The 14,095-nt window shown below is 41.8% G+C and overlaps 1 protein-coding gene across 2 annotated transcripts; it reads left to right on the forward strand.

The window, feature by feature from the left end:
* Window positions 1–287: 287 nt before the first annotated feature.
* srp68 (signal recognition particle 68) lies at window positions 288–11,210 on the forward strand. Of its 2 annotated transcripts, none has more exons than XM_023412802.2 (16): window positions 288–446; window positions 864–930; window positions 1,764–1,877; window positions 2,106–2,301; window positions 2,538–2,620; window positions 2,741–2,850; window positions 3,051–3,130; window positions 3,340–3,480; window positions 6,710–6,808; window positions 7,011–7,072; window positions 7,589–7,742; window positions 8,036–8,130; window positions 8,431–8,560; window positions 8,651–8,726; window positions 8,833–8,885; window positions 9,005–11,210. In XM_023412802.2, exons 1-16 carry the CDS (start codon window positions 359–361, stop codon window positions 9,230–9,232), a joined length of 1,776 nt encoding a protein of 591 aa, XP_023268570.1. In that variant the 5' UTR covers window positions 288–358; the 3' UTR covers window positions 9,233–11,210. The 2 variants fall into 2 exon arrangements, with proteins under 2 accessions (XP_023268570.1, XP_023268569.1); XM_023412801.2 differs by having other exon boundaries at window positions 289–446; window positions 7,008–7,072.
* Window positions 11,211–14,095: the final 2,885 nt, after the last annotated feature.

The raw sequence follows: 14,095 nt of genomic DNA on the forward strand, positions 1-14,095 counted from the left end.
GGAGGAAATCTGGTAAAATATCGATTTTTAATTATGTTATGTACAGTCTTAAGCCTTGATTTGCTCCTGTACTTTATGTAACTGTAAAGGATGACATGTTTCTTATGAGGGCTTTCACTGTTCTGTCGTGGGGGTTATTGTATTCCAGTTTTAATGATTGCAAAGACAGCCCTTAAAGTGCATCCCTCAATTAGAAAACTCATATCACATTTCCTTTGAGCACAGCCTGTACAGTTGAGTGGCCGAGAAAACCTATCAGCCAAATCTCGCGAGGTTTGGATGTAGCTCTGCCCGTCCCTGACTCTACTTCTGACTGGGCATGTGTATGTGTGTGCCGCTTAGCTGTTAGCATCTAGAGATGGCCGCAGACAAGCAAAACGAAGCTAAAGTTTCCCCCATGGACGAAAACAAAGAAAATTTATCGGACGGAGGACTTGGACTGGAAAGTATCCTTCTCAGCACCAGATGTGTAGCGATGTTTTTATTGAGTTAATTTGCCCCGGCGAATCTGTGTCATGTTCCCGAAGCTAACGTTAGCTTCTTGGCTAGCGCTCAGAGGATAACGTTATTAGGCGACGTGTCACACTGAAGCAGACTATGTGTGGCATACAGGAAAAGCAGATTTAAATGTCTTGTCATGTAAAGTTTTGTCAACTCCTAGGATAACTAGTAAACTATGAATGCTAGTTTGTGTGAGATGCTGTAAACATGTCAATCTGTTCGCTTTAAACTGTTGTAACCTCGTGAGTTTTAGTAGCAGCGCTAGAGCCATACAGTCTGGATCTGTACATCCAATGCTAACATGACTGACATACTCAGTACTAATGATGGGAATGAGGTTGCCCCTTAACCCTGAATTTCAGTCTTGCAAATCATCAAGGAGTCCCAGCAGCAGCATGGCCTCAGGCACGGAGATTACCAGAGATACAGGTGAGCTGAATGCAGTCAGACATGACCCTTAAAACTGCACCAAATGCACAAAATCTGTACAGATGTCTGTATTGAACTGTCCAGTTTGGTGTGGTTGTTCACATAGAGGGGCCCAGTTTTATCTTCATCAGAACACATTAGTAAACCGTATCTGTTAAGGTTCTCCTGTGAATTGACTTTGAATGCTCTCACTGTCATTAGATTTTTTTAATTCTCTTTGTTTAAAAGTGTTTAGGTTGGTGACCACATTCTTGTGTCACAAATTGAGAGTCAACTATATACATTGAAACCTCTGCTGCCATATGGTTCATAAGACTGTGATGTGTGCAAATAGTTCATTGATTCTTATGGTTTGTTAAACTGTGGTGTACACTGAATGGCCACTTCAGTTCTACTGTTATAAAGCTTATAATGTTCAATTCTGTCCCCGTTTGAAGCCAGAATAGTAGAGATTTTTTTAGTATATTGCAGTCCAGTAGGAAATAGCCAGGATGTTAAGTATAAAGGTTGAATTTATGGTAAAGCTGTTGTATTGAATAAGATTGTTCAGGAGTACCTAATAAAGTGGCCACTGAGTGTACTTTAGACGCCACCATTGTCACCACATTAGCTGTTTCGAATTGGCTAAAATAACAAGTTAGAAAAACAATGGCTGTTCTGTAGACAAACTAGGTTATTGAATCTTATTTTAAAGAAAATACTGTCTTATATCTGTAAAAAAAATATTGCATTGTGTTACCATAATGGTTTCTTTGTCCATTTTGAGAAACTGAGATAGAAATGTACATTATTGATTTATTATAATATTAACGTCCTTGTCTAACCGTTTCCAGGGGCTACTGCTCTCGCAGACTGCGTCGCCTACGCAAGACTCTTGGTTTCAAGATGGGAAACCGACACAAGTTCATTGGGAAGAAAATAACTGTTGAAATGCTTTCTGACAGCAGGTGAGGATGGTTGATAACATGTAAATACATTAGTGTGTTTCTGTGATCAATGGACTTTAATACTTTTTGGAAAGACTTGAAGAAATGAAAATATGCAATGGTTTCATTCTCTTAACTTAGTCTCGTAAAAGTGACACCTGCAGAAAATAACGCTCCACTGTCGACAAAAATTAATGAAAATACTGTATGCTGCCAAAGAACTGATGTAGCTCCCTCTCCTCCCTTCAGGTATCTATTGCTTGTTTTGATGGAGGCAGAGCGTGCGTGGAGCTACGCCATGCAGCTGAAGCAGGAGGCCAATACAGAGCCACGCAAACGCTTCCACCTGCTGGCACGTCTACGAAAGGCTGCCAAGCACAGCGAGAAGCTGGAGAAGCTCTGTGAAAGCCACCGTGTTGATGCCAAGACCAAACTGGAGGCACAGGTACGAGTGTGGATTCAGAGATACTTTGCAGGTGTAAAGAGTATATGGTATACATTTACTATGATACAGCAGTCTCGTCATCCTTTGTAACATTTTTTGATCCTCGCTTGTTAGTATGTATGAAACAAAATGACTGAAGTTGATACAAAGGTTTAATTATTTAAAGCCATGTTATCAGGAGTGAACTTCTGATTGTTTCAACAGACACTAATAAGGGCTAATGTATTTGAATTCAGGCCTACACTGCATACCTCAGTGGCATGGTGGAGTTTGAACTGCAGGAGTGGAAGCGTGCCATGGAGGCTTTCAACAAGTGCAAGTAAGTTTTAACATCACTACAGTTTCTAAATACACTGCCAGAATAAGTGGATGTATGTTTATCATCTATGGATTTTTATTACAGTTGGGAAATATAAAACCCAAATTTTTGTCTTGTCAGGACCATCTATGAGAAACTAGCCAGTGCATTCACAGAGGAACTGGCAGTCCTGTACCGCCAGCGTGTGGACGAGATATCGCCCAACATCCGCTACTGTGCTTACAACATTGGTGAGTAACACACACTTCAATGTACACGTACTGGTGGGGGAAAATTCAGTTGATCCTCCTCAACATAATCGACAGCCCCGTTAAACTCATTTAGGCATCCAGAGACATTGTTCACAAACAGCAAATGTCCAAAAGCTCATATCTCCCTCGCCTCACACATACACTTTGTGACTGGATTTTTTTCCCCCTCCTGTTTGCAGGTGACCAGAACGCCATCAATGACTTGATGCAGATGAGATTGACTGGTGGAGGAGGCGGCATGATGGCTGAGAAACTTGAGGTGAACATACAGAAGTTGGAAATTAGTTCATATGCTGGTATCATCAGTTATCTTTCATATATTGGTGATGCTTAATATCATGTTAGTGGGTGGGACATGCGCACACTCCTCGTGTTAATAAAATTTGAGATCAAATATTTAAGGTGTCTTCGCTCTTGAGGATAAGAAAATCCATGTTTTATAACGCATGTTTTATTTTTTCTCTTCAGGCCCTGATCACTCAGGCAAGAACCAAGCAGGCAGCCACCATGAGTGAGGTGGAGTGGCGAGGTCGGACGGTGCCCGTCAAGATTGACAAGGCCCGCATCTTCCTGCTGGGTCTTGCAGACAATGAGGCCGCCATTGCTCAGGCAAGTAGCTCATGCTCTGTAGATCTTAAATCGACCATCAATCTGAAAGTCTGAACATTTCTCAATATCGTTACATGGCAGCGCTCAGAAAGACACACAAGTTTGTCCCCAAAGCCTAAATCATGAATTCTGTATCAGCGTGAATACAGGGTCAGGGTCAAGTGACATTAATTGTGTTATCTGGACAAAATATATGACCATACACAACAATAAGTGTGAGCACTTCTGCCTAAGCAGACACCCAATGTAACATAAAAGCCAGTTTATGAACATTTCTCTCAGAACTAGTTCTAAAGACGTGCAGGTCAGATCTCGGTGTCAGAAAGTTACAGAAATGATCGGCCACTAGTCTGATTCACTTGATGTAGGCTGTTGGTGTTCTCCCCCTTTTCGCTTCCCCTGCGTCTTACCGTTTTCAAGATTCCCTTTCGCTATGGGAAACAACACCAACAACCTTTGATGAAGATTTGGATCATACAATCACACAGTCGACATACAACTTTGCTGCTTTTCGAGGTGTTTTCTTCGTGGTGGAATTAGCCATGTTAATGACAATACTCACCTCCACACGTGCAAATGTTCCCCCTAAACAAGTTCCTCTCCAACACTATTTGTGAAGGACACTTTAGCTGCATCCTGGGCTCCGAGTTCCACCTAAAACAACTGTGATTGGTTTAAAGAAATGCGAACAAGCCAGAGCATTTCTTCCCTACAGCAGAGTGGGTGCAGCCAGACCATTCTCCTGTGCTGACAGCTCTGTGGAGGTCGGTCTGGCTGTACAAGACTAGTCAGATACAGGCCTCCCCTGTTGAAAAGGTGTGTGGGAAGGAGCGCTCCGACGCTATCTGTTCATCTGACATGCAGTACAGAAAGAGAACAAATCCCACTTAAATAGAACCATATAGATGTACTCTATAATCATGTAATGGCAACTGCTATGCTTTGTTTTCAGCTCCAGCTTTCTGGCTGTAATTGTATGTCAATCCCCCCCACAGTCTCCCCACTGTGTTTCCTCTCTCTCTCTAAATCTTAAAATAAATCTAATCTTTTTATTCTAGAAAATGATTCATTGTTACCCACTTAGTCACCACATGGTAAAAATGTTCAGTTCATGCTGCATCAGAAGGCAAATCAGTATCACCCCACCACTCAACACCACCATGTCACATCTGCATCCTCACATGCAATAGAGTTCTGACAGTCTTATCATTTGTTGGGCCAAATCTGAAAGTTCATCCTTAAACATAAATATCCCGTTTGACCTGGAAGCCAAAACCCTATCTCAAATCTGTTCTGATGTGATTTTCAGACCTTTTTTTCCTCAGTTTCTCATACCTACATGTGCAACTACTCCTCCAATAGCCAGTTTTCCTTGTAAAGGTCCAGTTCCTTAAACTTTCAGGAGGTGGCACTCTCCTCTTTACTGTCTCATGTGTCACCACAGCTGATTCCTCCTGGTTTTTCTGTGCCTGAAGGCTCGGCACACCCTCTGTACACACCTGCCACACCCACAGTCACTCAGATCTCTGGCATGCAGCCTCTCTCAATGCACGACTGCATTCTGTGCATTTCAGACCACACATAAATACAGGACTCCACCCAGCAGGTCTTTGTGGACAGATTAGTATTATCATCTCTAAGCACCATTCATTCTCAAATGGACCCTTTTGGGGCTCAACTGTAGCGTTACACGTCATTGTTAAGGTAAAAATATCTATGACTGAATGCAAGGGAACTCACTGTGAAGCTGCCGATAATTATCATAGTTGATTGTTTTGTTTTTCTAATATTTTAAGACTGGCTGGACTTTAAGACTCTTAGACTTTAAAGTAGTTGGGTGCTACTTGTCCTAGATTACTCAGTGGAAATGAGCCAAGTCAAACCAACACTTTAAGCTTCCCCATGTGTTGCACCTGATCCTCAGTTCTTGGCCTCTTGGGACAGGAAACACTGCGTTGGGCCGTACATTAGTCCTAGTTGAAGACCTCTGTCGACAGCTACCGCCTCTCATCAGTTTATCCATTCAGCCCTCCGTCTGAACGACAGAAGATGTTCAACAGGTTGAGCTGGTCGTGCAAGGCATTGCCAGGGTGTTGGCACAAGTGTGAGGTACTACAGTAACATCAGCTTTCTGGGTGGATGAGAGCACTTTTGTAACCAAGCTGTAATCAATTATCACTACGAGGGCGTTTTCTCGTAGCATTCTTCCTCTGTTGCTTCCTAAGGGATTACTGTCTCTTTAAAGAAGCTGTGCCAATAATGTCATCCAGAGAAGTGTTAACATACTTTTACAAGAGCTTCAAACCAAAAATAAAATTCTATCAGCATTTCCTCTGTCATCAATCTCTGACATTCTCCCCTTTTACTCTAATCCCACATAACCTGAGAATATCCTAGAGTAACACAGGCGTATTGTATGAGTGTGTTGATGAAAGAAAGGTGAGGTGAAGAACAATCCTGGCATTCATAAAAGATCTGAACCCTGAAACTCCAGTGTCTGATTACCGATGGGTTATGTGCAGGAATGTATGGGCAGCCTGCCAGGCCACATACCTGCGTCTGTCCCCCAGTTTGCCACAGTCACATTCCTGCTTCACTTTTGCTCTTTGTATCAACTACTACAACTTCTATACAGGAAATATTTGTGTTTGCATGATTGACCTTTAATTACTGTAAGTGTTGCTTTAACCAGGTGGAAGGTTGTTGTAAACGTGTGCCTGAGTGTCGAGCCGATGTGCCTACTTTTTGTGTTTCTGTCTGATCCTTAATCTGTTTTTCCATCCCGAGTGTGGATGGGCTTAACAATAAATGCATTTTAATGTGAAAGAAGTAATATTCCTTTACTGTGAAACCAGAAGTGTTGACGTGAAGTGTGATATTCAAGGTTAGCTAACATCACCAAGGAATTGTTCCAGATGGTTTTTTCATCTTGAGGTTGATTTGAAACATTACATGAAAAAGACGTTTTTACTTCAGTGGTGAACAGCCTAGAAAACAAGGACTGGTGTTTTGTTTTCAAACTTAGTAATATGAATAAAGTCTGTATGAGGAAACCAGTGAAGCCCTCCCATCATCTTGTTTCCAATCATCTTTCTGTTGTCTAAGAATCGCATCAAATACCACACAACAGAGGGATGGTGTATGAACAGAAGTTAACTAATTTTAAATGTTGCAGTTAGAAATGAATGAAATTAAGCTGTAGATCTTAATTAGTGTTTCTGTTGTGCAGGCATCTAACGAGGAGACCAAAGAGCATCTGTATGAGACCCTGCTGGCCGAGTGCAGAGACACCATCCAGGCTGTGAGAGAGGAACTCAAGAGTGAGGCGGTAAGATGCACCAGGCTAAAATATTTCATACCTTCATTTTTTAGGTGAAGGGGATGGATGTGAAGTCGTTTGATTTTAATGACCGAGGGGTCTGCTGACAGGTCAGACTTGCCAGTTTGAGCCTTACAGCTAAGATATGTGATATATGAACAGGAATGTGAAAAAGGGTTATTTAAAAAAATGTTGCTTGTCCTTTCAGAAGCAGCGAGAAAGGAGCACTGATGCCGACAGTGGCAAGGTGTCCAACCTGCAGTTCCTGCACAGGTAAAAGATACAGTTGTACTTGAAACAGACTTCAGATGAGACTTGTATCTGTGCTTGTAAATGTCAGGATCCAACTTATTTTTGTCTATCGAGGTAGTCACTGTCAGAATAAGCAACCATCCTCAAGGGTTTCCACTGCCAATTTGTCATTATTAATTAATCTAATAATTTTCTATATGAATTATTTTGTCTATGAAATATCAGGAACTAGTGACAAAAGCTCATAACTCTCCAGAGCCTGAGGTGGCCGCCTCAGATTCCTTGTTTATCCCACCAACAGTCCAAAACCCAAAGACACTGAGTTTACTTTCATGTATGACAAAGAAAAGCAGCACATTTGTACATGTCACATTTCTGAAGCTGAGTCACATTTCTGAAGCTGAAATCGGAGAATGTTTGGCATTTTTGCTTAAACATTACTGAAATTGAAAAAAAAAAAGTCTCCCTGTCCTCATTTCTTACTGAGATTTATCTCTGATAAGTGAAAAATGATTGTGCTGCTGTCTCCTCTCCCAGTTACCTGACCTACATCAAGCTGTGTACTCTGGTGAAGAGGAATGAGAGCATGGCCCATACTCTTCAGGATAAACTGAAGGAGCCTGAGACTGACGAGAGCAAGAGGGGTCCCCGTCCACAGGACCTCATCCGTCTCTATGACATCATCCTGCAGGTAAATGACTGTCTGCATGTAAGGTAGTTGTTTTAAAAGACCACCGCCTTATTTTCTCACAAATAATTACAGCATATACTTTTAGTGTTTCAGTTAGTCTAATTAATCAGTCACACACAGGTATCTCTCAGGTGTGGGGAGCTGATTGTGTTGTCAGCAGTGAAGGGATGTGTATTTCACTCTGTTTGACGGTCACTGTCACTTTCTTCTCACCTTATTTTTCTCCCCATGTCCACATGTCTCTGTCCCTCCCACCACTTCCTTAACCCTGCTCTGTCCGTCCTTCTCTCCAGAGTCTGGCGGAGCTCTCCACCCTGCAGGGTCTGGAGGATGACCACACCTTCCAGAAGGAGGTGTCCCTCAAGACGCTGGTCTACAAGGCTTATAGGTCAGACATTTTCTGATTTGAAATGCTTCAGCTGCATCTCGAGTGTTTGTTAAGGAGTTAAAATTCAGTGCTGCCAAATATTAATCAATGCATCAGTTGCTGTCTTCTTGTTGTCTTGGCTTATTTCTTCAATAGAGGCCATTATTTATAACATAACTACACACAGTTTTGTCTGTGACCTGTTTTCTCATGTCTTATTTCTGATCATAAAATCCTCTGTTTGAAACATAACTTTTCAATACATAAAAAGTTACACTCCTGTTGTTAATGTTGTGTTTCTCTCCTCATTTCCCCTTGCAGGTGCTTCTTCATTGCCCAGTCCTACGTGCTGGTGAAGAAGTGGAGTGAGGCCCTGGTGCTGTATGAGAGGGTGCTGAAATATGCCAAGGAGGTCCAGTCCAAGAGCAAGAGCCTCAACAACAGTCTCAAGGTTGTTTATACATAAGGACACTCAAACACACAGTAGCACTGTCAACCTCACAATAGAATGATAAATAATATCCATCGTGAATTTGTGTAGGATCTCCCTGATGTTCAGGAGCTCATTGCCAAGGTCAACGCTGAAAAATACTCACTTCAAGCTGCTGCCATTTTAGGTGAGGGAACATTTTGAACTGTCGGCTTTCTAACCAGCTCATTTGTTTTTATGAAAACCCATTAAGCCTGATTCTTTTCTGTCCTGACGAACTGTTTGTGTTTCAGACACTGATGAGACCGCTGAAGTTCCCTCTCAGCAGCAGGTGAAGGACAACACGGTAAGACGAGAAAAAAGAAGAGACACTTTGCACCAATATGATAAATTTTGTCCCAACTAGAGTAAGTTAAAAGTAGGTTGACATGTTGATGGTCACTTTCTCACTCCTCCTCCATGCAGCCCCTCTGCAACCGCCTGGAGACCTTCCGCCTTGACCCAGCCCTCGTAGGAAAGCAGCCCAACCTGGTCCAGTTCCCCCCTGACTTCCAGCCAATCCCCTGCAAGCCCCTGTTCTTTGACCTTGCTCTGAACCATGTGGCCTTCCCACCGCTGGATGACAAGGTGGAGCAGAAGGGCAAGGGCGGTCTGACCGGCTACATCAAGGGCATCTTTGGCTTTGGCAGCTAAATCAAACCCCAGGCTTTTGCCTCCACATGAGAGCCACCAGGCCCAGAGTTAACCACAAACAACCAGACTTGGGTCAGTTGTTATAATAATAATTTCACTTGTTTTTAATTTGAATTGTGGTGCCTAAGTGCAAGACGAGTGGAGTTTGCAGTTCTGAAGAAGGCAGTAGAGTGGGTCTAATCTTCGAAGAAAGATTATAGAAAAAGAAAAGTAATCACATCAATTTCCAATAGCAATATGACCCAAGTCCACCTGCCACCTTTAGTAATAACATGAGGCTGCGTGGGTTCCTAGCAGACCTTCATTTGAGCTATGGAGGTGCCTGTGACTTTAAAGTTTTACAGGTTACCATGCCATGGTTCTTGATGCCTACAGCCAAGTTGTTAATCTCACAATCTTGTCAGAGTAAACCAAGCCACTTTGGCATCACTGGTAACTTTTTTTTCAGTGTTACATAAGCGCCTTCATTTAATTGTCTCAAATTCTTTCCTTTTGTGTGTGTTTCAGCATTGTCTCTTAAACCTAAAACGTACAAAGTGCAGTCTTATCTCAGAACCTGTTGTGCTCATTAAGAACCAGAAATAACCCTGTGACCTGTAGCTCGACAAACTGAAGCTGATGCAATTATCAAGCGTCTTCAGCTGCGTCCCATTTCTTCCCTCTTCACTTTCACCGTGATCTCTCTTCCTTTTGATTCCACATTATTATGTGAATTAAAACCTCTCTCTGTACACTGACAAGTCAGCCCATCCCGTCTTCCTCCAGATAGATTTTTGTTTACCACAGCAGCTACAACACCTTGCAGCTGGCTCTTGAAAAAGCATAGGAAACACTACAGGCCAGTAATGCAACATTAACCTGGATGTGATAAGCTGCTAAAAGCACAAGAAGAGGAAGATATCTAGACGCTTTTTGTTCGTCTTTTGTAATTGGCTCCTGATGGGTACAAGTCATGTGCGCAGTTGTTACCTCTTCACACAGAGGAAAACTGAATTATGAGAGTTGTAGGAAGAACTGGGATAAAGCTTGAAAGTTTTAAGTGCAACAGGATGATGGAAGACAGCCTTGAATCAAAGTGTGAAATGTTGTTTTCAGAAAAAGAAGAAAAAAAAAAAGCTGAATGGATCATTGTTTTAATTTCTTAATATCAACTGGTCATACTGTTAATGTTGTACTGTGTGATGTTTGGGACTGAACTTACCATAATGTCAGACAAGAGTCCGACTGCTTCAACTCGTCTAGATGGAAATGCAGAACTCACATTTTATCACCACTCTCATATTTTCAAGGCACATGCTTTCTCTACAAAAGGGCCTGCTGGCTGGTGACCATGTCGTACCCTCCCCGAAGTAGGAAATAGCAAGTGCAGCTCCTCAGACTGTAATTAATTCCAGCGTTGTTTTTATTTTGACATTTGCATTTACATTTTAGCAAACCTGCCGTCATAGGACAGCAGTAGACATTCAGGACTTGAGGGAGTTTTTAGCAGCCTTTTCATTCATCACACCCCCACGCCTCTTCGTCCATCATCAGTAGGACTAAACTGTTTTCACCACCAGTTACATGTATATGTCTATACTGTAGCGCTAGAAAAATGTGATGTCATCGGTTGTTTGCCAGTCATAATGTAGAGTCATGTCTTCTTGCTACACCAAAGCCACTCATTTCCTCTGATCCATACGGGACCTGTTTCACCTGTGATAACTGGTGAAACTCTAGCTAGAGGAATGTTTGTGTCACTCACTCAGTCACACATGTAACTGTTTTGCTGACTTATTTTTATCAAAGTTTTGTTTTTCTTTTTTTCTCCCCTTTAGTGTTTTATGTTGATGAAATAAGATGGAGGTGCTGGAATAGTTCCAGCACTGTACCTCGGACAGCCTGGAACACATTTAGTCATGATCAATAATTGAAACTATGAGGAATGTATGATTTGATTTAGTCTCCAGGTCTATAATTAAAATATATTTGCACCAAACACGGGTTTTCTTGATGTTTTTCATTCCAGTCTTGTATGGAAGAATCAGTGGCATTAATTTTTAACTGTGGTTCTTTGTCATTCAGATATGACCATGATGGTGAAAAATAAACGTTTATATTGTGGGATCATCTTTGAATTAATCTAGGATCACCATTAAAACCAAAAAGGTTCTTAAGAACATAAAGACTTGTGTGGCTGTTCACTTGCACCTCTGTGTTGGGTGTGGGTGTGTCACTAGGAGTGCGTAACATGCCTCAGCAGGGTGTGAATGTGTTTATTTTACAAATATGCATTTTCAGAAGTGAATAATTACGACGGTGTTTGTTACTCAAACACAACCTGACGTATAACTTACTTTTTCTGCCTTTTAAGAAAAGATTCACAAGTATATTAAATTAAATTAATTACAACCCCACCCCACCCCTCCCCACCCACACACAGCATCTCTACCTGATTCCTTATCAACTGCCTGTCATCACTGTCCTCCACACACATACCTTTGTCACTCCAGAAATGTGCTCTGCCTGGATGGACTGAGCATATCTGTGTCTTGATGAGGTGGAGATGAATGTTTATCTGCAGGAAGAAACCAGAGACAAAATGCACTACTACAGGCTGTTCAGTGTATTCATATTTCTATTAATCAATTAAAATGGTGGAAGTAAATCAATAGCAACAGGAAAACATATTTATTTGTTGACACTCACTCAGGTATCCATGTTAGATCGTACGGTACAAGGGAGAAGTGAAAAAGTCTGTGTCCAAGCATCAAAGCTTAGTAAGACCTGAGATTTACTTTGTGAACAAGACAACCGTGCAGTGTTTACCTGCTGTGTGTAGTTGAATGAAAAACACTGACACACCCTCAGTGTTTCTACCTTTGTTGTTTCCTTTTTGCTCATCTGTTTGGTATTTGGTGGCACGCAAATAGTTTCTTGCCATGTATATGTTTCGCTGAAAACCATGACAATTGACTTGAGGATGTGTCTGACAGAGACAGAGCCACTAGCATGGCTGGAGACTCATAGTTAAGCTTTCACCCTCACTGAGGAAACGTGTCTGAATCAACAGTCTTTTCTGCTGAGTGTTCAGTGCCTTGTTCAGTAGCGTAACAAACATAACTGAAGTATTTGAAAGTATGTTTCATTCCCTCTTTTTGCCCTGAAGCCTGGACATGTGACCCTGCTGCTTCAGAAGGGGAAGGCCCCACAAAAGGAAGCATATCACACTGTGGTCCTTCATTTAGTGCCCCAAAACTAAACCATTTTAACATTGACATTTAACCTTTACTCCTCACCTTGAAACTGTAGCTGACGAGACACCATAAAGTACATTTAGTAGCTATTCTGGAGCTTTCAACCATCTCAACAGATGGAGTTTGCCAAGTTGTCAGGTAATTGTAAATATTCAGATTATACATTTTTCCGAGCACATCCCACTTAACTTCCATGTTGCATCTGAGATGACATTGAAAGTTCATGTTTGACTTTGGGAACAGCAGTTCATGAAATGATCTCATGTGGTCCATTTAGTTTACTGGAGCTTTCGACACATAACGATTTATATGCATTTCATCTAAAAAAAAAAAAGAAAGAAAGAAGCTTTTATCTCAACTTCTTAGCCGACATGGACTGAAAGACCTTAAAGTGCATCCACAAGTCCATGACAAGTGGGCACAGTATATCTGCTGCATCTGCATTTCGTGTAATGTGATCGAAAGCTCCAGGAACGGCTGCTGAACGGACCTTGTGGTTGTTTCTGATGTCATTAAATCATGATACAGGAAAATTTGTTCTATACATCATTACGATGCTATGGTGACTTAATTGTGAGCTGAAAAATACAACCACAATGTAACGCTCAGCAAAATAAAGAGTTTCTGTTTTCCAGACAGTTGGACGCACCCAGATAAGTGAAACCCTATGACTGGACACTTCAAAAATGTGAGCTCTCTGTGCTGTTGCACTGCAAAGAAAGTCGCCCAGCTGCATTCCTCGCCATGATTCCCTATTGTTGATATGCTGCAGAGAGACGCCCTGATCCTGAATGACTCGCAGGTCTGTAGATGCTCCACACGGCACGCCGTCTTTAATCATTAGCAGAACGACTTGTGCCTCTATATGAAGGTGTTAGGTAACAGACTTCCTTTCTGTCCCCGAGGTCGTCGGACACTTTTCCACTGTTGACTGTAAACACACTGGGTGTCTGTGTTTGTAGCATCAAGATTATCTGAGCCTTGGCTGAGGGTTAACACAGTGTAGTGTCAGGGTGAAGAGAGGGGTGAACAGGGCCGATATCGATACCTAGTCTTACATTTAGATTTAGTTTTGTGACATTTAGAGTCATGAATAATAATGATAAGAAGAAGTCAGAGAGAGAGAGAGAGAGAGAGAGGGGAGATCAAGACGAAGAGAGAAAAGGAGCAAAATAAAACAGCTCACTTAGAGTTACAAAGATAAAAGTACAGAAAGTACAAGTACAATCATTTGTCATGTGACAGCTGCGAGAAAACATGACAAATTCAGTAGATGATTGATTCAGGAAGGCCAACATCATGTCAGAAACAAAAAAGAAGAGCACAAACCTCTCTGACTGTTACAAGGATAAAAGCACAAACAGTACAAGTACAAACATTTGTCAAGTGTTTACACAACAATTACACAACAAATAAAGTTCTTTGTTGAGGTCAAAGGGCTCCACAGTGTTCAGAGTGGGAAATTCAATGTGCCTCTCTATGGAGCCGTGATGTCACCACCTCTGGGTGAGGGTGACATTTTTCCTATTCCCCGTGCAGCGCTTTAAGGACGCTGCAGAGCCGTGGTGAGCCTGCACATAATATCAGCCAATAGCATAATCCATGTTTTGTGTACGTATTACAGTCT

Source organism: Seriola lalandi, unplaced genomic scaffold (assembly GCF_002814215.2).
Source record: "Seriola lalandi dorsalis isolate HSWRI2012SDOR001 ecotype SW California unplaced genomic scaffold, Sedor1 jcf7180002054487, whole genome shotgun sequence".
Classification (NCBI taxonomy): Eukaryota; Metazoa; Chordata; class Actinopteri; order Carangiformes; family Carangidae; genus Seriola; species Seriola lalandi.

Coding starts and splice junctions, on each gene's coding strand:
- srp68 (XM_023412801.2), top strand. CDS start 359: ATGGCCGCAGACAAGCAAAACGAAGCTAAAGTTTCCCCCATGGACGAA. Junction 1,878..2,105: donor GAAATGCTTTCTGACAGCAG/GTGAGGATGGTT, acceptor TCCTCCCTTCAG/GTATCTATTGCTTGTTTTGA. Junction 8,131..8,430: donor CTGGTCTACAAGGCTTATAG/GTCAGACATTTT, acceptor TTCCCCTTGCAG/GTGCTTCTTCATTGCCCAGT.